Source organism: Meriones unguiculatus, chromosome 1 (assembly GCF_030254825.1).
Source record: "Meriones unguiculatus strain TT.TT164.6M chromosome 1, Bangor_MerUng_6.1, whole genome shotgun sequence".
NCBI classification, from domain to species: Eukaryota; Metazoa; Chordata; class Mammalia; order Rodentia; family Muridae; genus Meriones; species Meriones unguiculatus.
In genome coordinates, this window is record NC_083349.1 from 45660493 (window position 1) to 45687414 (window position 26922).

Below are 26922 nucleotides of genomic sequence, written 5' to 3' on the forward strand. Positions count from 1 at the left end.
CAGTTCTGGATAGAAGCTACATTTCTCCCCCTACTTCTAATCTGGATTAATTTGAAAGAACAATTTAGGAAGAGCAGTGCACATTTCAATTTCTTAGGAAAACTTTTTCATTTTACACCTGGTGCTGCCAACAAAAACAAAAACAAATGCCTTTAGATTTGTATTATGTCAGAGGGTCTCAGGACCTGGTTTTCTGATTCGTTAGGAGTACCCACTACGTAACATGTGTCATATTCATAGCTGTCACTTGTTGCTGGGGAGAACAGCCTAGCAAACGCTGAAACAGAAAGCTCTGTGGAGCAAATCACATGCTTGCAAAGACCCTGTCCCAGTATGCTGTCTGAACTGTCAGCAGTGATAGCAATGCATATGAAATTTCTATAGGGAAGTGTGTTAGGGTGTCAAGGCTCAGGATTTTTGTTGTGACGGTTGCATAGGCACTATCTGCCTGGTATGTAACAAAATTTCAGACTCCAAGAAGAAAGCAGATACTTGCATAAGTCGTGGTGCTGTGTAAATGGCATGGTAAGCCACTCCCCTCCTGAATTTAAGTTCCCTGCACCTGCTGAGTCAGCACTGCCAAGGAGCCCTCCTGGGGAGAGCCTTGGGCCTGCTGTGCCAAAGCCTTTCTGTATCCCCTGGGTGCTTTCTCATTTGTTTTTTCCCCTTCAATGTAATGAGTTGTTACATGAAATAACTCGTCTTTTACATGATTTCTATACATTGCAGGTATGCTCCTGAATCCTTGACGGAGAGCAAGTTTTCTGTGGCCTCTGATGTATGGAGCTTTGGCGTGGTTCTCTATGAACTTTTCACATACATTGAGAAGAGTAAAAGTCCACCAGTGGTCAGTGTGCTTTTTAACTATTTAACTTCTCTCAACCCCCTCCTATTACTTAACTTTTGTTTTAAGCACAAGAAAGGCCTTGTCCAAAGAAGAAAAACATGTCTAGGGCCTATTTTAGAACCTCTTCTTACTTATTTGGTGACAGTATATTCAACAATACCCAACAAAATAACCAATAAGCTTAGTAAATTCAGTGTATTCTCTTGTCCATTGTCTCTCTGATTGTAACAAAATACATGACACTGTTTACTTCATAAAGAAAGGAGCTTATTTGGCTCACAGTTGTGGAGATTAAAAGTCTAGTATCAAGCCAAGGATCCTTTGGGTTGATTACAACATGGTAGATAAGCAGAAAGGGAACTAACTGCAAAAAAATATCACATGGCAAGGCATGAAGCTGAGAGCCAGGAGGGCCAGTGTTCCTCTTACTGTGAAGCAGCTTGCGCTCACAGGAACTAGAACATTCAGGAGGATGAGCATTGATCCCTCATTCATTTATTCATTCCCTTTACATCCCAATCCCCCTTTTCTTCCAGTCCTCTCCCTTGAGCATCCCTGCCACCACATCCTCCCATTTCCTTCTCCTCAGAGAAGGGGAAGGTCCCCTGTCGGTACTTATCTGCCCCGGCACATCAAGTCGCTGCAGAACTAGGCACATCCACCACTGAGGCCCAGCAAGGCAGCACAGTTGGGAATGGGATCCCAACGAAGGCATCAGATTTAGGGAGGGCCCCTGCTTCAGTTATTGGGAGATCCACATGAAGACCAAGTTCTTCACCCGCTACATATATGCATTGTGCCTAGGACCAGTCCATGCATGCTCTTTGGTTAGTGGTCCAGTGATCGCCATGGGCCCAGGTTAGTTGACTCTGTAGGTCTATTGTGGAGTCCTTGACACCTCCAGCTCCCTCCATCATCTCTCCAGCTCTTCCATAGGACTCCCTGAGCTCTGTCTAATGTTTGGCTGTGGGTCTCTGCATCTGTCTCTTCATCTGCTGGAGCCTCTTTGAGGAGTTATGCCAATTTCCTGTCTATAAGCACAGCAGAGATCTCTTGAAGAGCTCATCACTCCAGCACAGCCAGGGACCAGGCCTCCCAGACACCTCTTAATGGCATTTAAATTACATTGAATATGTACATCTACTTTAGGAAGAATCACAGAACCAAAAATAAAGTTTTGGAAGTAAATTATACTGTTCATTATAGGTTTTATTTAATATGGGGAAGTATGAAAAAATTAATTATTTTAAGGAAATTACTCAGAATTTTAATATTGTAACTTTTTTCAGACTTATTTTAATATAAAAGTGAAACTTTACAAAGAAATAACTGTTTTATAAGTTTCCTGTGTAGTTTGCTATCCTGGTAATTATTACATTATTTAATAATTTATTTTACTTTATCAGTATTTACTTACTGCAAGTATGATTTTAATTGTCCAATAGCATTCTGTCATAAAGTTGCATATTTCTTGATAATTGTTTATCATTTCTATACATAAATGTGTACTTTTGTTTCTGGCTATCATGTTAGAAGAAAAGTTTATTTGCCAGTGAGAGGTTATAAATTAGTAAATCACTCTTGATTGTTTCAAAAGAAAAGCTGCATCAGCATGTATTCACAGCAGTGATAGGGCTGAAGAATTGGCTGTATTCACTGCTATATTTTTAATGAAATTTTAGCAACTTAATATAAAAATAGTTATATCAATTGTCTCTTAATTTGCATTTCTGTTGTTAGTGTAATATGTTTATTTAGCAAGTCATTTAAACTGAGTTTGTATTTCAGGAATTTATGCGAATGATTGGCAATGACAAACAAGGGCAAATGATTGTGTTCCACTTGATAGAGCTTCTGAAGAATAATGGACGATTACCAAGGCCAGAGGGATGCCCAGACGAGGTGACAGTTTTTATTTAATTAATTAACTTTTTTTTGTGTATGTATGATATGTGTGTAAATGTGTGTCTATTTGTGTGTGTGTCTTATGTGTGAGAAAGGTTTGTGTGTGTTTGATTTGTATGAGTGTGTGTGTGTGTGTGTGTGTGTGTGTGTGTGGTGTGAGTACAGGCATACAAACCACCATGCACAGTGGGATCAAAGGAGAACATTCAGGATTGTTTCTTGCTCACCATGCTGAGGCAGTCTCTGTGTTGTTTCTACTGATGCACTGTACCCTCCAGGCTGCTTGGTCCTCATGATTTCCCAGGTGATCTTCTTGTTTCTGTCTCTTGTTCTGTCCTAGGAGTGCTGGAATTAAAGAGGTGTTGCCCCTGGCTTTTTACATGGGTCACCGGGATTGACTCTGGTTCTCAAGCTTCCATGTCTGCTGCTTTTTCTCTACTGAGCCATTCCCTGACCCAACAGGTTTTTTTGTTACAATTACAATTACAATTGCAATTACAACACAGTAATTATCCATTTCCTTTTTTGTTTTATTAAAAACATATGGCCGTGTTTCAAGGCATAACCATAGCATTATTACTGGCATAGGCAACTTAACTGAGATTTCCAAATTCCTGTCAACCTCTAACTAACTTGATACTTTGGTTCATTCTAATTTGGATTTATCTTTTTTACTTTACAGATTTATGTGATCATGACCGAGTGCTGGAACAACAATGTAGATCAGCGTCCCTCTTTCAGGGACCTTTCACTTCGGGTGGATCAAATTCGGGAGAGTATGGCTACATGAAAGAGATGACCTTTACTTGGAGACCAAGTAGACCTCCAGAACCAGAACAAAGCTCTGTAGCCACATTTCTGTGGACTCCTACCCACATATCCGTATCATGATGCTAGCCAGAAGAGAATGTGAGGCTGTTTGCTCAAAACTTTGGGAATTTTGTGAATTTTTTTCATGTACCACTCTTAGCAGACATTGCTGAAGTCTTACAAATGTTCATGAAGAACTGGATGAAGCTCACTAGCAATCATTACATTTCCTCTGGCAAAAGAAGAGAATAGACATTTTTCAACTCAGCTTTTTGAGAAATGAAAAAATTATAATGTAAATTTTGCAGTGTAAAAGATACACAGAATATACATGTACAGTTTTTATCACGTGGAGTGTATAATACTTTGGCATCTTGTGTGATTTACATGAGGGCTGATGTTTATTAATGTTTTTTAATTTTCCCATATTTGATCTATAATAACTTCATTATACAAATTAAAATGGTCAGAAAATTAAATAGCTTTTCTTTCTTGATCATCTATGCTTCTCTGGAAGGGCCTGTAAGTTCTATGTCACTGTAAATATTTCTCAAAGCAAAAGGAACAAATGTCTAGTTTTATTTGTATAGGAACTCTTCTGGGACAATATTACAAAGACACAGCACAATCTATTTTCTTATTTGTTTTCCTTGTGTCTGTTTATGGTAAATATGTTTTTAAATAGGACTGTCTCCAACTTTTTCTATGACTATAATGAATAATATTCTTTTATATTTTTGAGATTAAGAATGCCAGAAACTTTCCTCCCTTGAACTGTTAGCTGCCAGTAAGACGTTTTAATCTGTGAGACTTGTCATTATACATTAAGTTGAAGCATAAGCCATAAATAATTTGTAAAATGTACAAGCTCTTTAAGATGCAGAATGGGTTAGAGCCTGGACTAAGACTGTGCGAGGGGTTTCCAAGCTGTTGCAGTTGTAAGAGAAATGACCCTTTGTCAGAATCTCCCACATTGGTGGGAAGGGAGAGGTTCTGGAGCGTGTTCATTCTGCTCAAGAATGCAGAAGATGTGTGTTGTACATCTCTAGAAGAGAAGAGAAATCATGTCTGTTTTCAAAGTAGGAGTAATTGTTATCTGCATTAGTGCTGCTCCACCTTAGACCATGTCATGTCAAGAATAAAACAAGAATTTTTGTGTGTTATTTATACAAGATTTTAAATATTTGGTAATTTGTTTAAGGAAATTCTCTATTTTCAGTGGTGTATTCTGTTTTTTTAACTTGTACTTAAGAAGAGTAGTTTTGCTGAAGAAGGATAGGCAAAAAGTGCTTCTCACTTTGAGAATTTTAGCAGACACCAGATATAGAAATTGTCTATGGTGGTGAGACGAGTGGATTTTGTTTTAAAAAATTCTAATAGGTTTTAATGGAAGTTAGATATATTTTTCTGTAACTTCTAAGGTCTTCTCTAGGATAGTTGTATAAACGGTATAGTAGATATCACTTCTATAGCATCTCAGATGAAAGTAGTGTACCATATAATACATTTGATCTGAGATTTTTTTATACTAAAATTTAACAGAGTTTTCATAAAGCATTGTAACTTTACTTATTTTAAAAACAGTAATATAAACTACATTTAGTTGAGCTTTTAAAATATTTGAATTTTTACTTTTAAAGAATTGCACATACATTTTCTTAAGATTGTAGAGGGAGATGACAATCTTACTGTAAAATTGGAAGTTGTGACAGCTTCATTTTCTTTGAGCGTTCATTAATTTTTTAAATTTTGATTTTAACAATTCATATAAAAATATGCTACGTGGTTCTATATGAAAAACATCAGTTAAGGTAAAATGTTTCTATAAGTAAGTATGTCTTAGAAATTAAGAAAAGGTTTCCTCAGAATTTTATAGTTATGTAAATATTTGATGGTGTTCTGTAGTCATTAGATAATCTTACACTATTTTGGATACTTGGCTTTAGAATAGTGGTCCTCAACCTTCCTAATGCTGTGACCCTTTAATACAGTTCCTCATGTCATGGTGACCCCCAACCATAAAGTTATTTTCATTGATGCTTTATAACTGTGATTTCTCTACTGCTCTGAATAATAATGTAAATATTTGTGTTTTCCAGTGGTCTTGGGAGACCCCTGTGAAATGGTTGGTTGACAACCCCCGCCAAAGGGATCATGACGCACAGGTTGAGAGCCACTGCTTTAGAAAATATTTTTTCATTCTATTTATATATACTGCCAGTAACACCACAAAATTTATTCTGGAAAAGTATTCTCTTAGATCCCAGGTTTTCTGGCCTAAAGTTAAGTGAAAAATTTTTACAGTTGTAACTTCTGATAAGTCTTTAAGTTTTACCTGCACAATTTTATTATATAATAGAGATGAGGAAATACCTGCATTTCTATATCTGTTGAGCTATGTTCCCTGGGTTAGCCCACGTGCCCCGTATGTTGGCATATTTACTTTACTGGACTATTAACATGTTCCCACAATACCGGAAGATTGCTGTAATGGTATTATAAATTATTTTCCTTTGTGTAGTCACCCAGCCAAATCTCAGTTGTACATATAGATGAAAATGTTTTTCACCAAAATCTTAAGTGAATAGTATTTTTATTTAACTTTCTTTTTGGGCAGTGTTTTATCTCAGTGATGAAGTACTGTAGTTTGGAATTGCATGACCCTTCTGATTTAAGGTGTTGAATCTTTTTCAGTGGTCATTTATACCTTGTGTTTTGAGAACTGTCTGTTGGATTCATTTGCCTGGATAATTATTGACTGGATAATTTGTCTTCTGGGTTTGTTTGTTTTTTTGTCGTTGTTGTTTGTTTTAGTTATTTAGATATTTATCCCATCAAATTGCTGACAAAGATTTTCTCCTACTCTGTAGACTGTCTCTGATTTCTTTTGAATTGACTTGTGCAATTTAGGAAAAGGTATTCATTTTTATAGTTTTACTCCTGGGTGTCTGGTTTTATCATTACCACTTGTTGAAGAATCCTTTTGCCCAGAGTATGATTTTGGTCCTTTCTTAAAGATCAGAATGCTGTTACTGTCTCTGGTATAATTTGGAATTAGGTATTGTAACATCTCCAATATATGGTGAGGATTGCATTGAGTCTGTAGATCACATTTGATAATTTGGCTATTTTCACAATAATTCTTAAGGTCTATAAACATGGGAGGCTCTACTATTTTCTTAATTACATCAGTGTTTATAGTTTTAAGTATACAGGGCTTTGACATCTTTGAATAGTTTAGTTTTGGGGATTAATTACAAGGAAATTGGTTGCTGAGTTACTTTTTAAGCAAGTTTATTACTGGTGTATGAAAGGCTGATTTTTTTGTGTGTTAATCTACGTATGTCTTGCTGCTTTTCTGAGTCATTTATTAGAGATAAAGTTTTCTTGATGAAATATTTAGGATCTTTAGAGTATTAGATCATATACTCTGTATACATGTGTTTTTATTCCTTTTATACCATTTTGTTTCCATCTCTTGCTTTATTCTGGCTAAGCATTTGAGTACTGTATGCCATATTCTTAAATAAGAGTGAGAATTGATGCCCTTTTCTTATTTCTGATTTTAGAGAAACTTAGTTTTTCCCTATTCAGTATAAACTAGGTATATATTGCATTTCATATTAGGGCATGATCAAACTATTTATGTTTTTTCGGGCTTTTATCATGAAAAGATGTTGAATTTTGTCAGAGACTTTTTCTCTACCTTTGTTGTTTTTTAGAGGGTTTTTATTTTCCTGTGTGTGAATATTTGCCTGCATGTATCTGTGTGCACCAGATGTCCCTGATGATGCAGGGACTAGAAGAGGGTGTCATATCCCCTAGAACTGGAGTTATAGACAGCTGTGTGCCGACATGTGAGAACTGGGGACCGAACCTGGATTCTCTCCATGAGCAGCAAATGGTCTTAACCACTGAGCCATGTATCCAGACATATATTGTGATTAAAACTATTTTATTATTTGAGAATTATATATGTATTTTGATCATATTCATCCTTCTCTCCCTTTACTATTCTCACCTCCTCCCGCCTCCATCAAGCCCAGTTTGTGTTGCCCAGCTACACTTGGGAATGAGGCCTGCCCTGGAATGTGGTTGATCTACGGAGGCCACAGTACTAAAGAATGTGCTTCCTCCCTTCGCAGCTCTGAAATGCCGATAGCTCCTCAGGTAGTACTGGAAATACCATGACCACCTCCATGCTTGGATTTCATCTGGCTTGAGCTTTGCAAGTCTGTGAGTTTGTGTGTGCAACTGCCCTGTTGTGTTGGGAGAACACTTCTTGAATTATCCTCCAGCTCTGGTTCTTATACTCTTTCCACCCTTCTTCCTGAGCCTGGAGGGTGGGAATGTGATGCTTTCATTCCATTTATGGTTAAACACTCAACATTCTCTTACTCCATGTGTATTAACCGGTTGAGGGTTTCTATGTTAACTGTCATGGATAGTAAGGAGAAACTTCTCTTGTGAGGACTGCTCTATGGACACAGTAGTAACCTATCAGAAGCCCCTTCAAAGCTGTGTCCCTTCACAGAGTAACAGTAGTAGGTTCTCTTCTCGGGCCTAAGACCTGTCTAGCTGCATCTTCTCGGCCCCATTAACAGTACCATTCATGGGTTCTAGCTCATGGAGTGGCCCTTAGAACCAGCTAGAAACTGGTTGGTTGCTCCCATAACATGGTGCCACTTTTGCACCAGTAGGTTTTATCTTGTGAGGACAGTTGAGTTTTTGTAGTTTGTAGGACTCACAGTAGGGTGACTGATGATTTTTCTTTTCTTCTGGTAGCATGGATATCACCTTACAGACCTACGAAAATCAGTGAAGATAAAGCTTCCAATTGAGTAGCCATTGATTTCTCAGTGTTCTGTGAGTCCAGTGTGTGGGGTCTTCCAGCGATAGGGTCTTACTGTCAAGTTCTAGAGGGTTACCAAGAATATTGGCAATAGTCTATAATGCTGGGGGGGGTAGTATTCACGGGATCCCATTTGCCAGTAACTTATTTGCTGGCATGTGGTGCCTGGTTTGTGGTATTGTTCATGTAGTATAGCTCCATTAAAACTTTCTATGTATATATTTAAGAAGTTCCTACAGTAGATTTTTATATAGCTTTTTCAAGAGGCTTTTAGTGTTAGTTTTCTTCTGCATATTTCTTTTCCCTACTTGCCTAGCCTTCTTTTCTGCCTGTCTACATTTTATCTGGTTTTGATTTTAGAGTCATAGAGGATTCTTATAATGCATTAGGAAGGTTTTTCTTTCCTTCCTGGTTTGTAAGAGTTCACTGTAGTCCTGGCTGGCCTCGAGCTCTCTGTGTAGATCAAGCTCGCCTGAAACTCGAGATATCTCCCTGCCTTTGCCTACCAGGTTCTGGGATTAAAGACATGTGCCACCACACCTGTCCTGTACATGCCACAGTGTGCTTGTGGAGGTCAGAGGACAGTTTGTAGGAATCCGTTCTCTCCTTCCACCAGGTGGGTCACAGGTGGCCAGGCTTCACAGCAAGTACCCTTGACCATGGAGCCAACTCACCAACCCTCTAACTCTTCCTTTTCTGATTGAGATAGTTTGGAATTAGCTTAGGTGACTCCACAGTTCCCAATGGGCGTGCCCTCTGCTTTCCTCTTGAATGAACCCCACACTTTTAGTCCTCTGTCCCCAGGACATACAAAGTAAAAAGTAACAGCCAGTTTCCTGAGCACGCACTAATTCTTGGGTGGCTGCTTTGACACAGAGAAGGGACTTCTTTGTGGGTTTGATGTATAAAAATGCAGAGCCTGCCTTTGCATCCTAAGGTGAGGACCCGGTAAAGATGAGCCTTAAGACGCACAGCCCACTGTGGCAAAATTGCAGACCCACAGGAGGAGCTAGGCTGCTGGGGGCCCCCAGATGGCATATGGCTGCAGCATCAGTTAGTGCCAACAGCAGAGTGCCCACATATGCCAAAAGAGCTAGAAAGAACCTGAGCTGGAGAAAAGAACAGGAAGTGGGTGCAGCCTGCAGCACGGTGGGCGCTGAGACCCTGAAACTCCAACTTGGGGATAGCTCCCGGAAACAACCTCCTCCTACACCTCTCATTGGCTGAATTGGCTATTCAGGATTGCAGGAAGAGCGTGTGAGAGCCTAGTTCAGTATCCTCAAGGTGCAAGTATTCAGGTGGGCCAGCCTTCAATACCGCTCAGTGCCTCAGTTGCAGAGAATGCTGCTGTACACATGGAAAGTTCAGGCCTTAAAGCAACACAGGCCTGGGCTGTAACTTGGTGCACAGTCTGAGCCTGTGACATTCTGACAGAACCTAAGTCACGGCAATGACTTGACTTGCCTGATTCACTGAATCCCACAGGCCTAGTGAAAACCATCCAAGAGAAGGGAGAGACCACATCTTCACAGTGAGAAATATATTTCATGTTACCACTTTATTTTTTATTTGCAGTTTTATACTTACATTTAGTCCCCTCCTTTTTTCATGCATATATGTCTTCACATGTGTGGCCATGTATGTAGAGGCTGAGGTCCCTGGTGCAGGAATATTTCTCAGTTGTCCTCCCACTGTAGCATTTGAGACAGGGGCCATTAGTCGATTCTAGAGCTTGCTGGCACAGCCAATCTGGCTAGCCAGCTTGCTCTGATGATCCGGTGTCTGCCGCCTGAGGACAGAATTCACAGGTAGGCTGCCATGTCCATGCAGCGTTTGGGTGGGTTCTGGGGACCTCACCCCTGGGGCTCTTGCCTGTAGAGCAAGGGATGTGCCATCTCCTCAGCCCAGGTTTTATATTTTAATTTATAAATAACTGGAGAATACTTTCATTGTTTCCTTTTTCTATTTATGAAATGGTTTTTCTACCACCTTTTCTAAATCTAATTTATACTTTAATCCTTTCTCTCCCTCTTCTACTGAAAACAACAGGACTGCTGTTAACCATTGTGTCGATTACTGCAGTGGCTAGTGTTGCTAAAGAGCAGTGAGAAGCATAGTTGCAACTGAAGACGAAGTACAGGAGGGATCAAATAAACTATAACAACGGAAACAGAGGGGATAAAAGCTAGAAGAAACATCCATTCTAACAAATGTGAAAAGCATAGCAACAACAAAAAGCACATGCATACACAAAAAGGACTCAACAAATCATTACACTTTTAAGTTCACAGTGCCTAAACAATGGAAACCAAGCTAACAGAACAGCTTAGATGCCAGAAAAAGATTTCAGAATCCTACTTTTCCAAAAAAAAAAAAAAATCAATGACCATGTAAAGACTCAAATAAGCAAGTGAACAAAGTAAGGAAATCAATTCAGGATCTAACCAAAAGGAAGGATATGGACAATACTTTGAAGCAGAAATTGAAAATGAAAATTGGAGACTGTGAAATAGAACCAGAGTCTCTGCAAATTGGAGAGAGAGAGAGAGGAGGAGGAGGAGGAGGAGGTGGAGGAGGAGGAGGAGGATGCAGTGAAAAGCATCGTCAACAGATGAGACCAAGCAGGACAATCTGTAAAGACAAACATGGCTAAAAGCGAGTGCCTTCCAACACGGCGTATGAAAGGAAACTGATGCACATGACCAAAACTTTATGAAATTGTGGGATACATTTAAGAAACCAAATCTAACAGTCCAAGGAGCTGAGATACAGTTTTAAAGCACAGGCAGTTCATTCAGTAAAAATACAGCAACAAATTTCCTAAAAATAGAGAAAGAAGTGGACATCCAAATATGAAAATCATTTTGTTGTTTTTGTTCTTGAGGCAGGATCTCACTGTGTAGTCCTGGCTGGCCTGGAACTCACTATGTAAACCAGGCTGCCTTTGAATACACTGCAGTCTGCTGCCTCTATTTTCACAGTGCTGGCATTGAAGGCATGTACCACCATGCATGGCCTAAGAGGCATTTGAACAACAAGTAGGCATGAACAGAGATGAACCTCCTCCAAAATATAGTCAAGATGTGGAGAAAGTAGTAAAATCAAGAAATGAAAAGCACAACAGAGCAGCAACATCAGAATAACATACCAGATCTCATTAGCATCCATAAAAGTCGTAAAAGAATGGAATGACATATTTTGATCCACGAGAGTATTTGCCACCAAGATTTTTATACCTATCAAATTTATCTCTTTAACTTGATATAGAAATACAAACATTTCAAGACATAGATTAAGAATTCATGATAATTATAGCAGCACTGCAGAAATAAATGTACAAAAGGAAAAACAGTTTCATCTATGAAAACACAGGAAAAAAAATACATTTCATGAGAGGAATAGGTGATCAGAAGAAAGCTGGAAAGGACTCACCATTTCCAACACAGAAAACAGTAAAATTTCAATACCAATAGGATAGGAAGGGAAGAATTATCAGTAATCCAACCAACCAGAACAACAGCCAGCAAAATCACAGGAAATGGCAAACCCTTCTAAAAATAACATGAAATGCAAATGGCTTCAGCTTAACAACTAAAATTACAGATATACCACATAAGACATGATCCAACTCTGTTGTCTCAGATGTATCTTACTGTCAAAGACAAGCAAAACCTAGAGTATGGAAAATAGCTTACAAAGAAAACAAGCCATAAGCAAGGTAAATAATAATTCTCATATCTGATAAAGTAGATTTTGAACTAAAACTAGTTAGAAGGGAGAATATATATATATATATATATATATATATGGGAATAAGTCACCAAGAAGATATAAGAATTTATAAACATTTCTAAACCTTGAGGCTCCTAGTTCCATAAACAAACACTAAAAGTCATGAAAAATCAGGTATGTTCAGACACAAAGGATATTCTGATATGCCATTCTCACATTTGGTTGGGTCTTCTAAACTGAAATATGGCAAAGAGTTAAAGTACACCAGTGATTTAACAGCGACTTATAGACTATTTTATATAGCAGTTGGTACTATATGTCCTTAGTGGTAATGGAACCTTCTCTATTAGCAACCATGACTGGCCACAAAGCCAGTTTTAACTAATTCAAAGCAATTAAAACAATTCCTTGTATCTTAACATATAATTGTGGGAATAAATAGATATTAATAGCAAGAGAAAACACATAACTACACAAATATTTGAAGACTGAATAATATATGTGAATGATCAGTGGAGGATACAAATGATAACAACCCACCAGAACCTCTCACATACAGCCAAAACATTGTAAAAGGAAGCTTGTAAGCAATTGGTTTAAAGAAATCAGAAAAAACTTAATCTAATGATGCACCTCAAAGTTTTAGAACAAGAAGAAGTAAAGTTTAAATGCAGTATATGGTGAGATAAAAATTAGAGCAGAAATTACTGTACAGAACAAAACCTAGACAAAGTTATGTCTTCAAGAGATAAGAATGACAACCCACCTGGCCAAGCTAACCAAAAGACAAATGAACCAAGTTAATGAAGTTAGAGATGAAAAGAAAGTTACTATAACAGACGACAAGGAAATAGGAAAGACCGTTAAGGAAAACTTAACTTTCTATCAAACTGGAAAACTTGAAAAATAGATAAATTCCTAAACGGCATGACCTACCAGAATTTATATTGCTTGTTTTGGGAACAGAGCAGTATTGTCACCACAAAGGAAAGCCCCTAACTGAACAGATTCACTGGCGAATTTTAACAAACCTTTTGAAAGAGAAGTAACACAACTGTTTTCTAAGCAAACTTCCACAAAATAGAGAGTAAAGAACACTACCAGGTTCATTCTTCAAAGCAAGCATTGTCCTGGGAAATAAGAAAAGGTGCCACAATGAGATAAAATGAGAACTATAGGTCAGTCTCCCTGATGAGCACACATACAGATTCTCAACAAAAAAATACTTGCAAATTGACTTCAAGACTACCTTAAGAAGATCATAAATCATGTCCGGGGTTATTTCATCTGAGTGATGCAGGGTTTAACATATGTAAATCAGTAAATGTAATCTACTATATAAGTAAACATAAGGGCAGAAACCACTTGAACATATCAATAGCTGCAGGAAAGAACTTGGCAAAGTTCTACATGCCTTCTTAATAAATGTCCCAAAGAAACTAGAAATTGAGTGAATATATCTCAGCACAAGCAAAGGTCTATACAAATGTATATCTGATATAAAATTAGGAAAAAACCAAGGGCATGTCTTCTAAAATCTGGAGTGAGACAAATCTGCCCCTTCTCTCCATTCTTATTCATTAGTGTTTGAAGTCTTAGCTAGAGCAATAAGACAGGAGAAAGGAAAAACAACAAAAAAGATACAAAATAGGAAAGGTAAAAATTAAGTGGTCTTTATTTGCTTAGGGCATTATGCTATGCTTAACAGAACATATGATCTCCACAAGGAGAGTCTAGAACCTGGTAAATACTTTCAGGCAGTTACATGATTCAAAACCGTAATATACAGTTCAGTAGCTTTTCTATAAACCAACAACAAGCTGGCTGAGAAAGAAATGAAAATATCTATAATAGATTCACAGAAATATAGAGATATCCATGAACAAGTCTAACGAAGGGGGCTGACGATTTCTGCAATAAAATATTTAGGACACAGAAACGGGAATCGAAGAAGACACAAGACGATGCAAGTATCTTGTGTGCTGCTGGATTGACAGAATTAATATTGTGAAGGTGGCTACAGTGTCAAAAGTAATCATTGGTTCAATGCACTTACCATCAAAAATCTCCAACACGTTCCCCCAGAACTAAGGAGAAAACTGACGTTCATATGGAAACACAAAGCTAAGGGAACACTGTTGGGCAGTGGTGCCTAATCTCACATTATGCTTCAGGCAGTGGCACAAAACCAGACATGTATACCAGGGAACAGAGCAAAGGACCCAGCAGTAAGCCCACACAGCTACAAGCACTGTTTTTAACAGGAGCAAAAACAAACACTGGGGGGGAAAAAACAGTTTTTTTAAAGAAATGGTGCTGGGACAATTGATATTTGTATGCAGAAGAATGAAATTAGATCCATATGTCTCACTCAGCCCAAATATCAATTCAAAATTGATAAAGAATATAATCTAAAACCTTAGCAACTGCGAGAGAAAACACATCAAGAGACAGGCATAGGCAAAAGGGTAGTTGAAGCACAGTGAATAACCCAAGAATCTGTAAATGGGGAATTTAAAAATTCCACATAGCAAAGGAAACTAGCAGCATAGTGAAAACAATGTACATAATCAGAGAAAATCTTTGCTAGCTGTATTTCAGACAGGGAAATGACATCTAAGATATATAAACTGCACTGACAGAAACACAAACCCACAAATATTTGAGTCAATAGATAGGCTAATGAACTGAACAGGCAGGTCTCAAGAGAAGAAACAAAGTGGAGAACAGTTTGGTTTTTTCCCTGAGACAGGGTTTCTCTGTGTGTAGCCTTAGTGGTCCTGAGCTTGCATTGTAGACCAGGCTGGTCCCAAACTCACAGAGATCCGCTTGCCTCTGCCTCCCTGAGTTCTGGGACCACAGGCATGTGCCACCGTGCCCGGCTAATCAATAGTTATTAAAGGTGTTCAGCATCTGTAGCCACTGGGGAAATGCTCAGTAAAGCTACCCTGTCTCGTGCTATACTGTCTCATGCCTATCAGAATGGCTAACATCACAAAAGCAGCGACAACGAACACCAGCAAGGATGTGGGGAAGGAGGACTCCTCACTCACTCGAAGTGGTACGGTAAACGGAGGCAGCACTGTGGACAGCAACGTGAAGGTTTCTCAAAACACTTAAAAAACAACCAACGGGTGTGGTGATGCACGCCTTTAATCCCAGCACTGAAGAGGCAGAGGCAGGTGGATCTCTGGGAGTTCGAGGCCAGTCTGGTCTACGCAGTGAGTTCCAGGCCTGTCAGGACTCCATAGTGAGACCCTGTCTGGAAAAAAAAAAAAAAAGAACTACCATATGACCTAGCAATATCATCCAAGGTATATACCTGAGGAACTGTGAGTCAGCCTACCAGAAGTACTTACGTATCCATGCTTATGTCTGCAGTGTTCAGAGCGGCCGGAAAGCGGAACTAGCCGAGGGAGTCATGCACAGGTGAATGGATAAGCAAATGTGGAACATAGACACAATGGGTTTTAGTCAACTGTGAAGAAAAATAAAATTATAACATTTCCAGGAAAACATATAAAAACTGCAAATTGTTATATTAGACAAAGTAACCCAGACTCAGAAATACAAACGCCATGTTTCCTCTTATGAGCCTGAATTTCACTCACTTTTAACCTACGTGAGTATAACTGGGGCAGGGAGGGGACCGCGAGAAGGGAAAAAGCCTATGGAAGGGAAAGAGTAATGGGTCATAAGAGACATGAACGCAGAATGTAGGATGGTACTGGAGAGAAGGGTGTGGGTAGGGCGGGGAGCAATGGGATGGGAGAGCAGAGTGGGAGGAGAAGCAACACCAAAAAAAAAAGGGGGGGGCAAGAAGGTGCAATATCAAGAAATCCGTTTCTTTGATGCTTGGTCTTGATTGTCAATATTACTGGTCTGCATCCAACTAAGAGGCAAACATTTGGGCAGAGCTGTGAGGGATTTTCTTAAATTAAGTGAGTTATGCCTTCTGGTGGCAACCCAGATATAAAGAAGTCTCAGGGGAAAGCTTTTGGCTGGTGTTCATTCGCCTTCTGTCTGACAAGTTCTTCTACCTTGTTGGTGAGTTCATCGATGCTGCTGCTGCTGCTGCTGCTGCTGCTGCTGCTGCCGCCGCCTCTATGTTCCCTTGCTGATATCAGAGCCCAGCTTCTTCACGCTTCCAGTGTAGACTAGTTTGGACTGAAGACCAGCGCCTCTCTGGGAGTCCTCTAGGCCTTCGGTACCAGCTTGGGAGAGCTGCGGCATTCAGCCTCGCCGCCTCAGGCTCTCCGTGCGAAGACAGCCGTTGTTGGACTAACCTGACTGAAGTACGTAAGCTAATGGAATAAACTCCCCCTTGACACATATTCATTCTGTTGGTTCTATTCCTCTAGAGAACCACGACTATTACTTTGAATGCTAATTTTAAAAATAAAAATTATTATTTTTTTTTTTTTTGTAAACTGTAGGAACTTCTGCACATTCCAGGTAAAGGTTTGACTATAGGATCTTTCAAAGAAAACGACTCTTCACCCAGCACCTGTGAGCAGGCCAGGCAGTGCAGGGGCCTTTCTCCAGCATCTGCTTGCTGGACCAAACACCTCCCTTCTTTTCAGCCAGTGCCAGATTGCGTGCCTCTGCGGTTTGGGGGGGCCTTTCCTTACTCTCCCTCAGAAAGCTTTGCTGGAGTCGGGCCCCTCTCTGTCCCTCTGTACCGTAAGGCCTAGGTCTGACGCTAGAGTTCCATTTCTTTAACAAACCTAAATTTTTCTCCCTACCTAAAGGGGCACCTTCATCTAGAGCCCTGTGGACCTATTCAAGACAACACAACACAAATTCGTATCGAACACGGAAGTTCTCTCTAGCTACAAAGGCAAGTTCAGGCTATATTTTGAAAGCAGTAGAAAAATGAAGCCTTTTACAATTCCACAGGAAATATAGATTTGTGTGGAAAAGAAGCTTTGTCCTAAAACATAACGTGGGTGAAGACAAATAGAAATAAGTCACCAAGCAGAGTATTATAGGGCATAGCTGGGGAGAAAACTAGAGAAATCTTTTGAATGATGCTTACCTATCATTTAGTGAGTGAGAATTATGCTTTGGGACCTTCAAGTTTTGTTCAACTTTGTAGCATTAGAATTATCTCCCATGGGGCTGGTGAGATGCTTTGTCAGGGAAAGGAGCATGAATAAAACTCTAGGCCCTGAAAATGTATCTTCTAACACAGTACAACGGCTTCTCCGAAGGGCACCGTTAGTTGCTTCAAGTTGCTGAGGTGACGAACTAGTTGGATGACTGAAATGACACTAGGACAACATTCAAACACAGCTAACAAGTTTTCAACCATATCGACAAAACCAAACTAGGTAAATTTCAATGCCTGCGTGGATTATGGCGCTTACAGTAACGCGTTCTTTAAAAATCTAATGAGACAGGAGTCACGAAATACTAAGATTCATTCCGCTTACTACCGCAGAGCTCTGCAAATCGCTTGTGAATATTCTCCAGCAGAGCTCACAATCTAGCACCTCTGAGCATAACTCCAAGAACGAGTAAGTACTAAATGAGATATAGTAAGATTTTATTAAGCTAGCATAGTTTCTACGGTGGCCTGCACATCTCAGGCAGCATGGATGTTCACTTTCTCATCAAGTCTTAAAAATCAATGTACGGGAGGCACGCCACGGCCAGCTCTTCTTTGGTACACCCTTTAAGACAGCACTTCTCTGAGTACCCTCTGCGCCTCCTCTGGGCGCGCCGGCCCCAGAGCAAAGTGCTGAGAGTCTTGATTTTGTCTGTGCTTTTCTTCTGAAGCTTTGCACTCTTGCCATAGGGAATGACATCGTGGGATGAAAACTCTGACTTAGGACGCAGGTTGACCTTTTCAAACGGATACTTGGGCAGTGGCTGAAGTTCCCAAATGTTTACGGCTTTTTCCCGAGAGGCACCTGCAGGGACTGGCGAGAGACAATGAAAAAACAAACAAACAAACAAACAAACAAAAAGTCCTATTTATCCAAATCTTCCATTAAACGCGAACTTAATATAAAATACTAAAATTAGATAATTATTAAAAATCACCTTAAATAACGGTTGGGAAGAACAGACAGTCACAAGCAATGTGCGTTTAAGTGAAACGGTTGCAGTGTTTTCCTATAAGAAGGCTTAGCGACCTTTCACTATTTGGTAATAACCACCCACACGCGGCAGGACTCAGCATTTGACCACAGTGAGATCCGTGGTTCCTAGTGCATGCACGAGGTCGCGCCACAGTCCCCACTATCTACTTCCAGGACGTTTCTCTCACCTCTCAAACACAGCCAGCAGCCGCTGCTAACAGGCGCTCCATCCTCCTTCCTGTGCTAAGCCCGCCCAGCCTCTATTTGCTTTGCCAGGAATCTCTTTATTCTGTCCCTGCTATACCAGCGGTAGCCTCTTGTACGCGGGCACTTTTGCCTGTCTTTCTACTAGCATAACATCTTCCATGTTTATCCTCATTTATTCCTTCCATGGCTAAATCACTTCCCTTTGTGTGGCTTTCATTACATTTCATTCATCCCTCCATCGGGTCAGGATATTTTGGTGGTCTGTCATGGATGTTCAGACCCGCACGTTTATGCATTCATGTTTCCAGGCCTTTTGGGTATAAACATGGGTGTGGAATTATTGGATCCTGTGGAAGCTCTGAGCATCTTCTCATGAGCTTCATCTCATCTTAAGAGAAATGGCCATTAAAGCCCATGCTCACTCTCACTTATTCATTTGTTTACAGTGTTTGCCTTTGCTTACTTCCAGTCAGGCTGTCTTTTTATGTGTAGTTATACCCAAAGAGTTAATCAAAAACACTTGGTTCTTTAACAAATATAGACCAGTGGGAAGTGGAGATGGGCTCAAAGTACAGACTGACTGTGATATTGTTCCTAACTCAACCAACATGACTGGATCCTAGATCAATCATAGAAACTAAACTAACTCCTGAAAGTAATCATTCAGAGACTCTGTGGGTGTCCACTGTGGCTGCAGTCAGTACTCCTGGGAGGACAGCTTTTCCAAGGCCGTAACCACAGGTCCAGCTCTGCAAGCCACGCTCTGAATTATGTAACTCCATTGCAAAGCTCAAAGAAAGAAGTCTAGTCTGGTGCATGGTGACCCGTGGTGTGTGGGGAAATGAACTGGCTCAGTCAGTTGCCTGAATTTTGAAATTAGAAGTAAATGACAACAGCAACAACAAAACCAATATAATCAGTGAAATTCAAAACTAAAAAGAATTCCATGAGGTTTGTCTTAGAAGAAAGGAACATAAATACAGTCAAAAGAGAAAGAGGGGGGGAAGGAAAAGAGAAGGGAGAGAGAGTTGCTTATAGCTGACGTGATTTCTTTGGGGCTTTCTGAATTCATTCCTTTCTTTCCCCCTTTCTTTCATTGTGAGGTTTTGCCAGGGACGCTCTGCCCCCAGAAGTTAGAGGACTCAACTTACAACTCTTTTCTGCTACTATTTTGACCAATAAGACAGAATTACAACTAAACTAAGAAGAAAACAACCATTAAAGTGAACAAAATACAGTAAGAATGGAAGAAATAGTATAGATACAGTCCGTTTTCTAAATAAATGATTATTCATGCTTAAACATTTGAAATCAAAATAAAACGGATTCCTATGAAAACCATAACACAGACAGAGACATACAAAACCTGAGTGCATCAATGACAGAGAAATTAAAGGCATAACTTGTCATCACCTTAGAAGACACACACATAGATGGTTTTAGAGGTGGATTCCACCTACCTCTAAAAAAGTATAATTTACAAACAGCACCATGTCTTTTTCCAAAGTTCATTAATAGTCCTATTTCCAAACCAGCTAAGAACACTGAGATTTTTTTTAAAGTTCTTATAAGTCATTTCACTTACAAACACTGGCTTGGAAAAAAAAAAAAAACCTATGAAGTTAGTTAAGTGAATCTACCAATATATTTACAGACATAGGAGAAAGGTTTATACCAGAAAGGTAGGGTCAAGATCACGACATCTATCAATGCAATTCATCATGCTAATTCACTTTCAGCCAGCATTGCTGCAATCAACAGGGAATGTTTACCATTTTGAACTCCTTTCTTAACACCTGTCCCCAGATAGTCTCCCTTTCTACCTGATTGCACGCCAGAATTCATGTCATCTCTCTTGTCCTTCCCTGTGTCCCTTTTTAAGTTTTCGCTTCACACGAATTGCTCTTCTGGTCTTGCTTTCTTACCTCTAACAGCCATCCTGAGTGACCCTTACCGACCTTAGCTGCTGCTTTTACTTCCTGTTCCAACCATCCTGACCTCCTCGCTTTCCCAGTATAATTCAGATAGAAGCGCCCCCTCCCTCTTTGCTCTAAATAAATACCCCCACCGCAGCCAGGTATGTGGCCAGACCCTCATCACTGTGTCCATTTTCTCACAATGTCTGACGGTAGCTAATTTCAAATTAACAACAATGTATTTGATTCACGATTTGTTGGTGCCAAAGCCCTTGCCGTAGCGCTGTCTAAGGGTGGAGGTGCGGGACAGGAGCGTGGGAACAAAACGCTGAGAGGAGAATGAAGTTGTTCCTCAACAGTTTTACTCAGGACAATCAGTTTCTGTGATAATGGCCTAAGTCCATTTCAAGAGCATTTAATTCTCTTACCTCACTTCCCAACGCTGCGCTGAGCGCTAAGCCTCTACTACATCCCCGTTAGAGCCTCTGTGAACTTTGGGGGAGACGCCTCAAACCATAGCAACCTCTTTCGTCAAAAGCCATCTTTTTGATAAGGCCTCTTCTGATCACATCATCTCTTCTAAAGCTAAAGTAGACTTCAGATTACCTTGCCTGTGTTCTTTAAAATTGTATTTACGCGTATGCGAGGAACGAATTCTATTTCCTGCGGAAACTCACTGGCGGAGCCAAGCGGAGGGCAAGAAACGCACGCTGCCGAGCAGACACGCCCTCCCTCCAGAGCGTTACCTGGGTCTGTGAATCTTCCCCAGGCGGAAGAAGGGATCTGCTCAGGGCTGAAGGTTTTGACTTTCTGCGAGGATTGGTGAGCCAGCTGCTTCGTGGGAGTCTGCCCTTCCATCTCGAACTGGCTCCAGTCAGTCTGGCCACAGATTTTTACAATTTCTGTCATCAGGTGCCTGCCGCACAGCTTCCTGGGTTTGCTTCCGTATTGCGCCTGGGAGAAGGTAGCCAGTAGGAGTCCAAACCACAACAGACAGGAACAGCTCCGCTGCTTCATCCCCGGGCTACGCCGCTGGGCCGGGCGCGCTGCAACGGCCGTCGCCCCGCCCCGCCCCGCCCCCGCCCCGCCTTCGCCCCGCCTCCTCCTCCCCGCACACCACGCCCCCACGGCCGCCCGCAGGGGTCTGTAAGCACAGTTCTGGCCCCGATCCGTACCGGGCACACACGCGGTCCAGGAGGCCCAGAGGCAGACACGCAGGCAAGCACTCCCGCACGTCAAATCCCAGAAGGAAGCTTTCAAAATCACCGGCTCGCTGGGGTAGCGAGCTTCATCGCCGCACCCTCTCACGCCCACAGCCTACGCTGGAGTCCCGCTCGCTCGCCGCCCTCGCTGCCCTCTCCCGCGCCTCCCGCCGGTTCAGTTTCTTCCTTCAGTACTTCCCCTTTCTGATTTTTTTTTTTATTACATGTATCCTATTATTTGATTTCCTCCTACCTTCCTCAAGCTCTCATCCCTCTCGGGATCCCCTGTGCGGTTTCAGGACCTACAAACCCGTGTTTAAGCATACACGTATTATGTGGTTTTAAATCTAGATTCCACACGTAAGAGAAGACAACGTTTAGTATTCTGTTCCGGGTAAAGTTTGCCTCAGTTCATTTGTATGAACGCATTCTTCTTATAATAAATCTTTTTCGTTGTTCTATTACATTTATTTACTGGTGTGTGTGTGTGTGTGTGTGTGTGTGTGTGTGTGTGTGCTGCAGGTTGGAACTGGTTCCCTCCATGCACCATGTGGGTCTCAGGGGTTGATGTCACATTCGCAGACTGCCTTAAGGCTGCAAGTGCCTTAACCTGCTCAGGTGTCTCGCTGCCCAGGGACACATCCTTAAATTCCACACGTTGCTCTCACCAGCATAACAACTGAATGAATTTATTTAACTGAAAAAAAATTATTATTTAAGTGACTAATTTTGAGTGAATAAGTTCTAATATTATAAAATTAGCTTCAGACTTATCTATTAGTATCTTGTACTATTAACTTTATCCTAGAGCATTGTCATAAAATATTTGTCTTTCTGAGTCAAACATACTTTATTTAACATAATTTACACTTGTATCCATTTTCTACAAAGGTCATAATTGCATTTTTTTCTTTATGAACATATGAAAGTTTCATTCTGCATGTGTACTCCATTTTCTTTTTTTAAAAAAAATAGTGTTTATATTTAAGTATGTCTGTGGGTATGTGCACTCAAGTGTGGGTGCCCACTGAGGTTAAAAGGGGTGTCATATCACCGGGAGCTGGAGGTGAGAGTGGTCGTGAGCTACCTGACCTGGGTGCTGGGAACGAAACTCAGGTTATTATTGATTGATAATAGCTTTTCTGGCTAGACCGAAATGGACCCTCAAAGCAGTTGTAATTTGTACTTTCCTGGTGGGTAGGAATATTCGAGGTTGTTTGGGGTTTGTTTGTTTGTTTGTTTGTTTTGCCATTTGCATGTCTGCCTTTGAGAGCTCAGTTCATTAGCCTATTTATTAACTAGATGATTGGCTTTTGTGCTGGTGTCCTCCCTGAGCTGGCGGTTGTGAGTTCTTGGAAAGCAGGCTGAGCAGGCCAGGAGGAGGAGGTCAGGAAGCCGCTCCCTGACCTCTGCATCAGCGCCTGCCTCCAGGTTCCCACTCTCTTAGATTTCCTGTCCTGATTTTCCTCGATGATGAACAATGATGCAGAAGCCTCACCGGATGTGGATGCTGTCAAATGAACCCTTTCCCGCCCAAGTTGCTTGGGTCATGGTGTTTCCTCAGAACAGTGGTAACCCTGACTATGACTATACCGTTGTCCTGCTCTGTATTTTCCTATCCCCCCCCATTCCAAACTAACGTGAAATAGCTTTCACTTCTTTATCTGTTCACTTTCTCCCTACCAGGATGTGTTCTCCCTGCAGGTAAGAATCTTCATCTGACTGTGATACCTCTCTTGCCTTGAACAGTGTCAGAAATACAGTAGATTCTTAGCAATAATTTAGTGTAACAGGTACAATTCATAATATTATCGACAAATAATGGATTAAATGCTACTGATTCTTTAGTATTTGCTAAATTAATGAGCAAGTGAATAAATGAGAATTTGTGGGTTTCTTTGTACCGTTTCCCTACTTCTGTAATCATTATAGTTTCTTATTGCACTGTTTAATGTTTAAAATTCTTTTTAAGAAGCTCATTAGTGAATGGAGTCATCTCTCGTTCATATTTATAATCTAGTGCCTCCTAAATTGAACCTTAGTGAGTATCTGTGGAAAAAAAAACACATTCAATTCGTATTTATTATTAGCAAAGTTTAACAAATTTATTAAATTGTTATTTATATGTATTTTTATTATCACTTTTAAATCTCATGTGTATGTCTGTTCTGCCTGCATGTATGTCTGTGTACCACTTTCACGTGTGGTTCCTGCAGAAGCCAGAGGAGGACACAGAATTTTCTAAGAGGGCATTGTATTGGGGTAAGCTATTATGTATGGTTAAATGGTAAGAATTTATCATCATTTTAAATTCATACCATTCAAAAGTGGTAAGACTGTTAAAAAGGGGACAAAATGAGTTTTGCATAAAAGCATATGATTAACAGAACTCCGATAATGCAAAGAATATTTATTTCACATTAGAGGACAAAATCTAAATGTAAATAATGATTTCTCAGATCATAATAAATTACCAAGGGGAACGGAAAGAGGCATCAGACAGGTGCCAAGAATGCTCGTGAACACTGACGAGTTGCAGACAACCCTGCATCAGCAGACTTTAGCGATGGATCTTCTGGTACAGCCAACGTTGCAACATTGCTCGCTCAGCCGCACGTCAGACTCCCTCCTTCTCCGTGAATGAGCATCCGAGCATGAGTACTGAAGTCCTGGAGGCCGCTTGTCTTCTGCTTCACCCTGTGTTTGACGGGAAGTCTTCTCAAATCCTTCCAAGCTAACAGCGGAGTCTCTCAGTGCAGATGCATATTGTAGCTCTGGCAACAGTTTGAGCCCCTGAGACAGTGCTGCCTTGGGCTCCTCTGACAAATCTGGAAGGCATTTTAACGTCATATCGAAAGGCTCTGCCTCTCTGTTGATGAAGGATGGCACAGTTTCTGTCAAGTTTTTAAAAAGTGGGTAGGGAGAAGATACTCATGTCAAGGAGCATTCGGGAAATGACAGACATTTGTACAGAAAAAAGCGTTTTGCGTGGATGTAATTAAACACTGAAATAGCAAGTATTGAATAACTAAGTGATTTTGCTTGCTGGGCAGTTCAGAGTCCTACAATCTTCTAAGGTTCTGTTTACTCCACTTGGACTGCTTTCTTCATCACCACCACCTTTTTTTTTTTTTTTTCTTACCCTTTGACACTGAGCTCTTATCTTTCTGAAATCATGTTGGCCATTGAAAACACTAGTTTTCATGATTTCTAGCCAGGTGAGGTGCCACACGTCTTTAACCCCAGCACTTGGGGAGCAGAGGCAGGTGGATCTCTGTGAGTTCAAGGCCAGCAGGTCTACAAAGTGAGTTCCAGAATAGCCAGGACTACGTAGAAAGACCCTCTCTCAAACAAAACAAACCAACCCTACTCACGTTCATGTTTTCTAACCTGAATTATCATCATTGCTTTTGAGCCATGAAAGTAATCCTTGAAAAAGGTTTTCATGATTTTAAGATCCCATAGGGTCAAGTTACTGCTTCAGGATAAAGTTTAAAAGACAGAGCTACCAACAGTTCGGCTCTGACTAGAGGAGGATGTCTGTCTCTAAACACATCAGCAGCAATCCTTCCTCCCCAGAGTGTCTCCTCCAAACGCACACACATGCACAGACACACACACAGATACACACACACAGACACAGACAGGCACAGACACACACACACAGACACACACACACAGGCACAGACATACACACGCACAGACACACAGAGACACACACACAGACACACACACACATAGACACAGACACACAGGCACAGACACACAAGCACAGACACACAAGCACAGACACACACACAGGCACACACACACACACACACACACAGACACACACACACCACTTTACCTATTCCAAATGCACAAATTAAGAATGTTAACAGGCAAAGAAACCAGATATGCTGACGGAGTTTAAACAACATTGCAATGGTCCAGTTCTTGCTGCTGTTCTTCACGAGGAGCAGAACAGGGTGTCAGCTTACCAATAAGTCATTCCTCTTGAAATAATAAAACCAAAGAACCCCAAAGATGGAGTGGAAGGGAGATGCCTGGTTTGCCATGGAGGCTTACCCTCTAGAGAAAGCCAACCCCCCCCCCCCCCACAGGGGTGTCCTGTGACAAAGATCCTTCCTAAGAACCCTGCTGCCCTTTCAGCCAACTGCAAAGTTTAGCAGTTGGGATCTGGCAGAGGGAAAGCGATTGTCCTGCCACCAGGTTGCCCCAGTCAGCAAGCGCAAGTAGCATTCTGTACCATTTTGGGTATATCGGAAGTTTTAGCTTTTTTTCTCCAGTAAGGCATTCTAACTTTAACTCACCTCATTGATCCCTCCCTGCTCGAAAACTTTGTCCAGGTAGGGCTTTTATTGGCTGCCAAACAAAGTGGATGACAGCTTTTATGTACTTAAAGTCAGTTAGCAAAAACCCAGTTGTAGATTGGATCAGAGTTAACTTACAGGATTTTGCGCCTTGAAAGTCTTTATTTAAAATTATTTTAAAACCTACTTTGAAATCTGTATATATATTTTTGTCTGTAGATAACAGACTCAAATATTAGATTTTAATCTAACTCACGCCCTTTAATCACTGGGCTTTGGATTCAGATATCACTTATAGAGATAGCACCAATGAGTAACTCACTCCCCAGCCCGGATCAAGCGCTGGCTTGAGGCTACTGGCTGCAGTACGCTCTGAAGGCTTCGCAGTGAAACTCTTTACCTCCAGTCAAGTTACCAAGACCAAACCTGAGGCGGGGGATGCACAGCACCCGCGGCAGGGGCGGGGTGGGGGCGAGGAGCGGGAGATGCCTACTGATGGGCGGCAACCAATGGGGAGCGTGGGAAGGCGGGGACCAGAGCAGCGCTCACCTGAGGCCGGCCGCTCCGGGCTCAGAGCCAGCCTTCCCACGGACATCCCGCAGATCTCGATGACTGTTCGGACATAGTCGCGGCCGCACACGTGAATGACTTGGTCCAGCCACCTCTCCGAGACCCGCGCCCCGCAAGGCCGGCTCAGCAGCAGCCAGAACCCCAAGAGCTGGAGCAGAAGTCTAGTGGACATCCCGATCTGTGTCCGCTTTTGGCAGGCTCGGCCTTGGCGGGACTGGACTCCTGCTGCTCTCTGAGAGCTCAACGTACCTATATAAACCCTGAGGCGCTCTCAGGGTCGATGGCCAACCCCACCCCCTCCCCACCCACGCATGCACCGTAGCGCCTTCTCCGCTCTTGTTCGCCTTACCCCCTTCCTTCCACGTGCCACTCCTCCATCCTCTCTGCTATGGCCCACAAAACCGTTTTCTATGCCAAAGTGACTCTGGATTTGAGGCTTTTCCCTGATTTGGGAATGAGGCGCGGCCGCTGCCCTAAGTCAC

General features: G+C 41.3%; 3 protein-coding genes across 3 annotated transcripts in view; 1 reads left to right on the top strand and 2 right to left on the bottom strand.

The window, feature by feature from the left end:
* Positions 1-4743, top strand: part of Jak2 (Janus kinase 2) — a 63413-nt gene extending 58670 nt beyond the window's left edge. Inside the window, exons 23-25 of the mRNA XM_021634233.2 lie at positions 730-847; positions 2636-2749; positions 3435-4743. Coding sequence (XP_021489908.1) covers positions 730-847; positions 2636-2749; positions 3435-3542 — 340 coding nt within the window. The 3' untranslated portion in view covers positions 3543-4743. The remainder of the gene's footprint in view (positions 1-729; positions 848-2635; positions 2750-3434) is intronic.
* A 12934-nt stretch (positions 4744-17677) lies between these two features.
* Insl6 (insulin like 6) lies at positions 17678-21409 on the bottom strand. The gene is made up of 2 exons (XM_021634236.2): positions 21102-21409; positions 17678-18070 (listed from the first exon to the last, which is right to left on the bottom strand). The coding sequence occupies exons 1-2, from the start codon at positions 21370-21372 to the stop codon at positions 17769-17771; spliced, it is 573 nt and encodes a 190-aa protein (XP_021489911.1). The 5' UTR covers positions 21373-21409; the 3' UTR covers positions 17678-17768.
* A 2698-nt stretch (positions 21410-24107) lies between these two features.
* LOC110547010 (prorelaxin 1-like) lies at positions 24108-26612 on the bottom strand. Its single transcript, XM_021634240.1, has 2 exons — positions 26420-26612; positions 24108-24487 (listed from the first exon to the last, which is right to left on the bottom strand). The coding sequence occupies exons 1-2, from the start codon at positions 26610-26612 to the stop codon at positions 24108-24110; spliced, it is 573 nt and encodes a 190-aa protein (XP_021489915.1).
* Between the last annotated feature and the right edge of the window lie 310 nt (positions 26613-26922).

What these genes read in the sequence shown, in the direction of transcription:
- LOC110547010 (XM_021634240.1), bottom strand. Translation starts at nt 26,612, where the DNA reads ATGTCCACTAGACTTCTGCTCCAGCTCTTGGGGTTCTGGCTGCTGCTG. An exon ending in CCCGGAGCGGCCGGCCTCAG is followed by an intron (nt 24,488 to 26,419) that starts GTGAGCGCTGCT and finishes CCTTGACATGAG; the next exon opens with TATCTTCTCCCTACCCACTT.
- Insl6 (XM_021634236.2), bottom strand. Translation starts at nt 21,372, where the DNA reads ATGAAGCAGCGGAGCTGTTCCTGTCTGTTGTGGTTTGGACTCCTACTG. An exon ending in GGGAAGATTCACAGACCCAG is followed by an intron (nt 18,071 to 21,101) that starts GTAACGCTCTGG and finishes GTCTCTCGCCAG; the next exon opens with TCCCTGCAGGTGCCTCTCGG.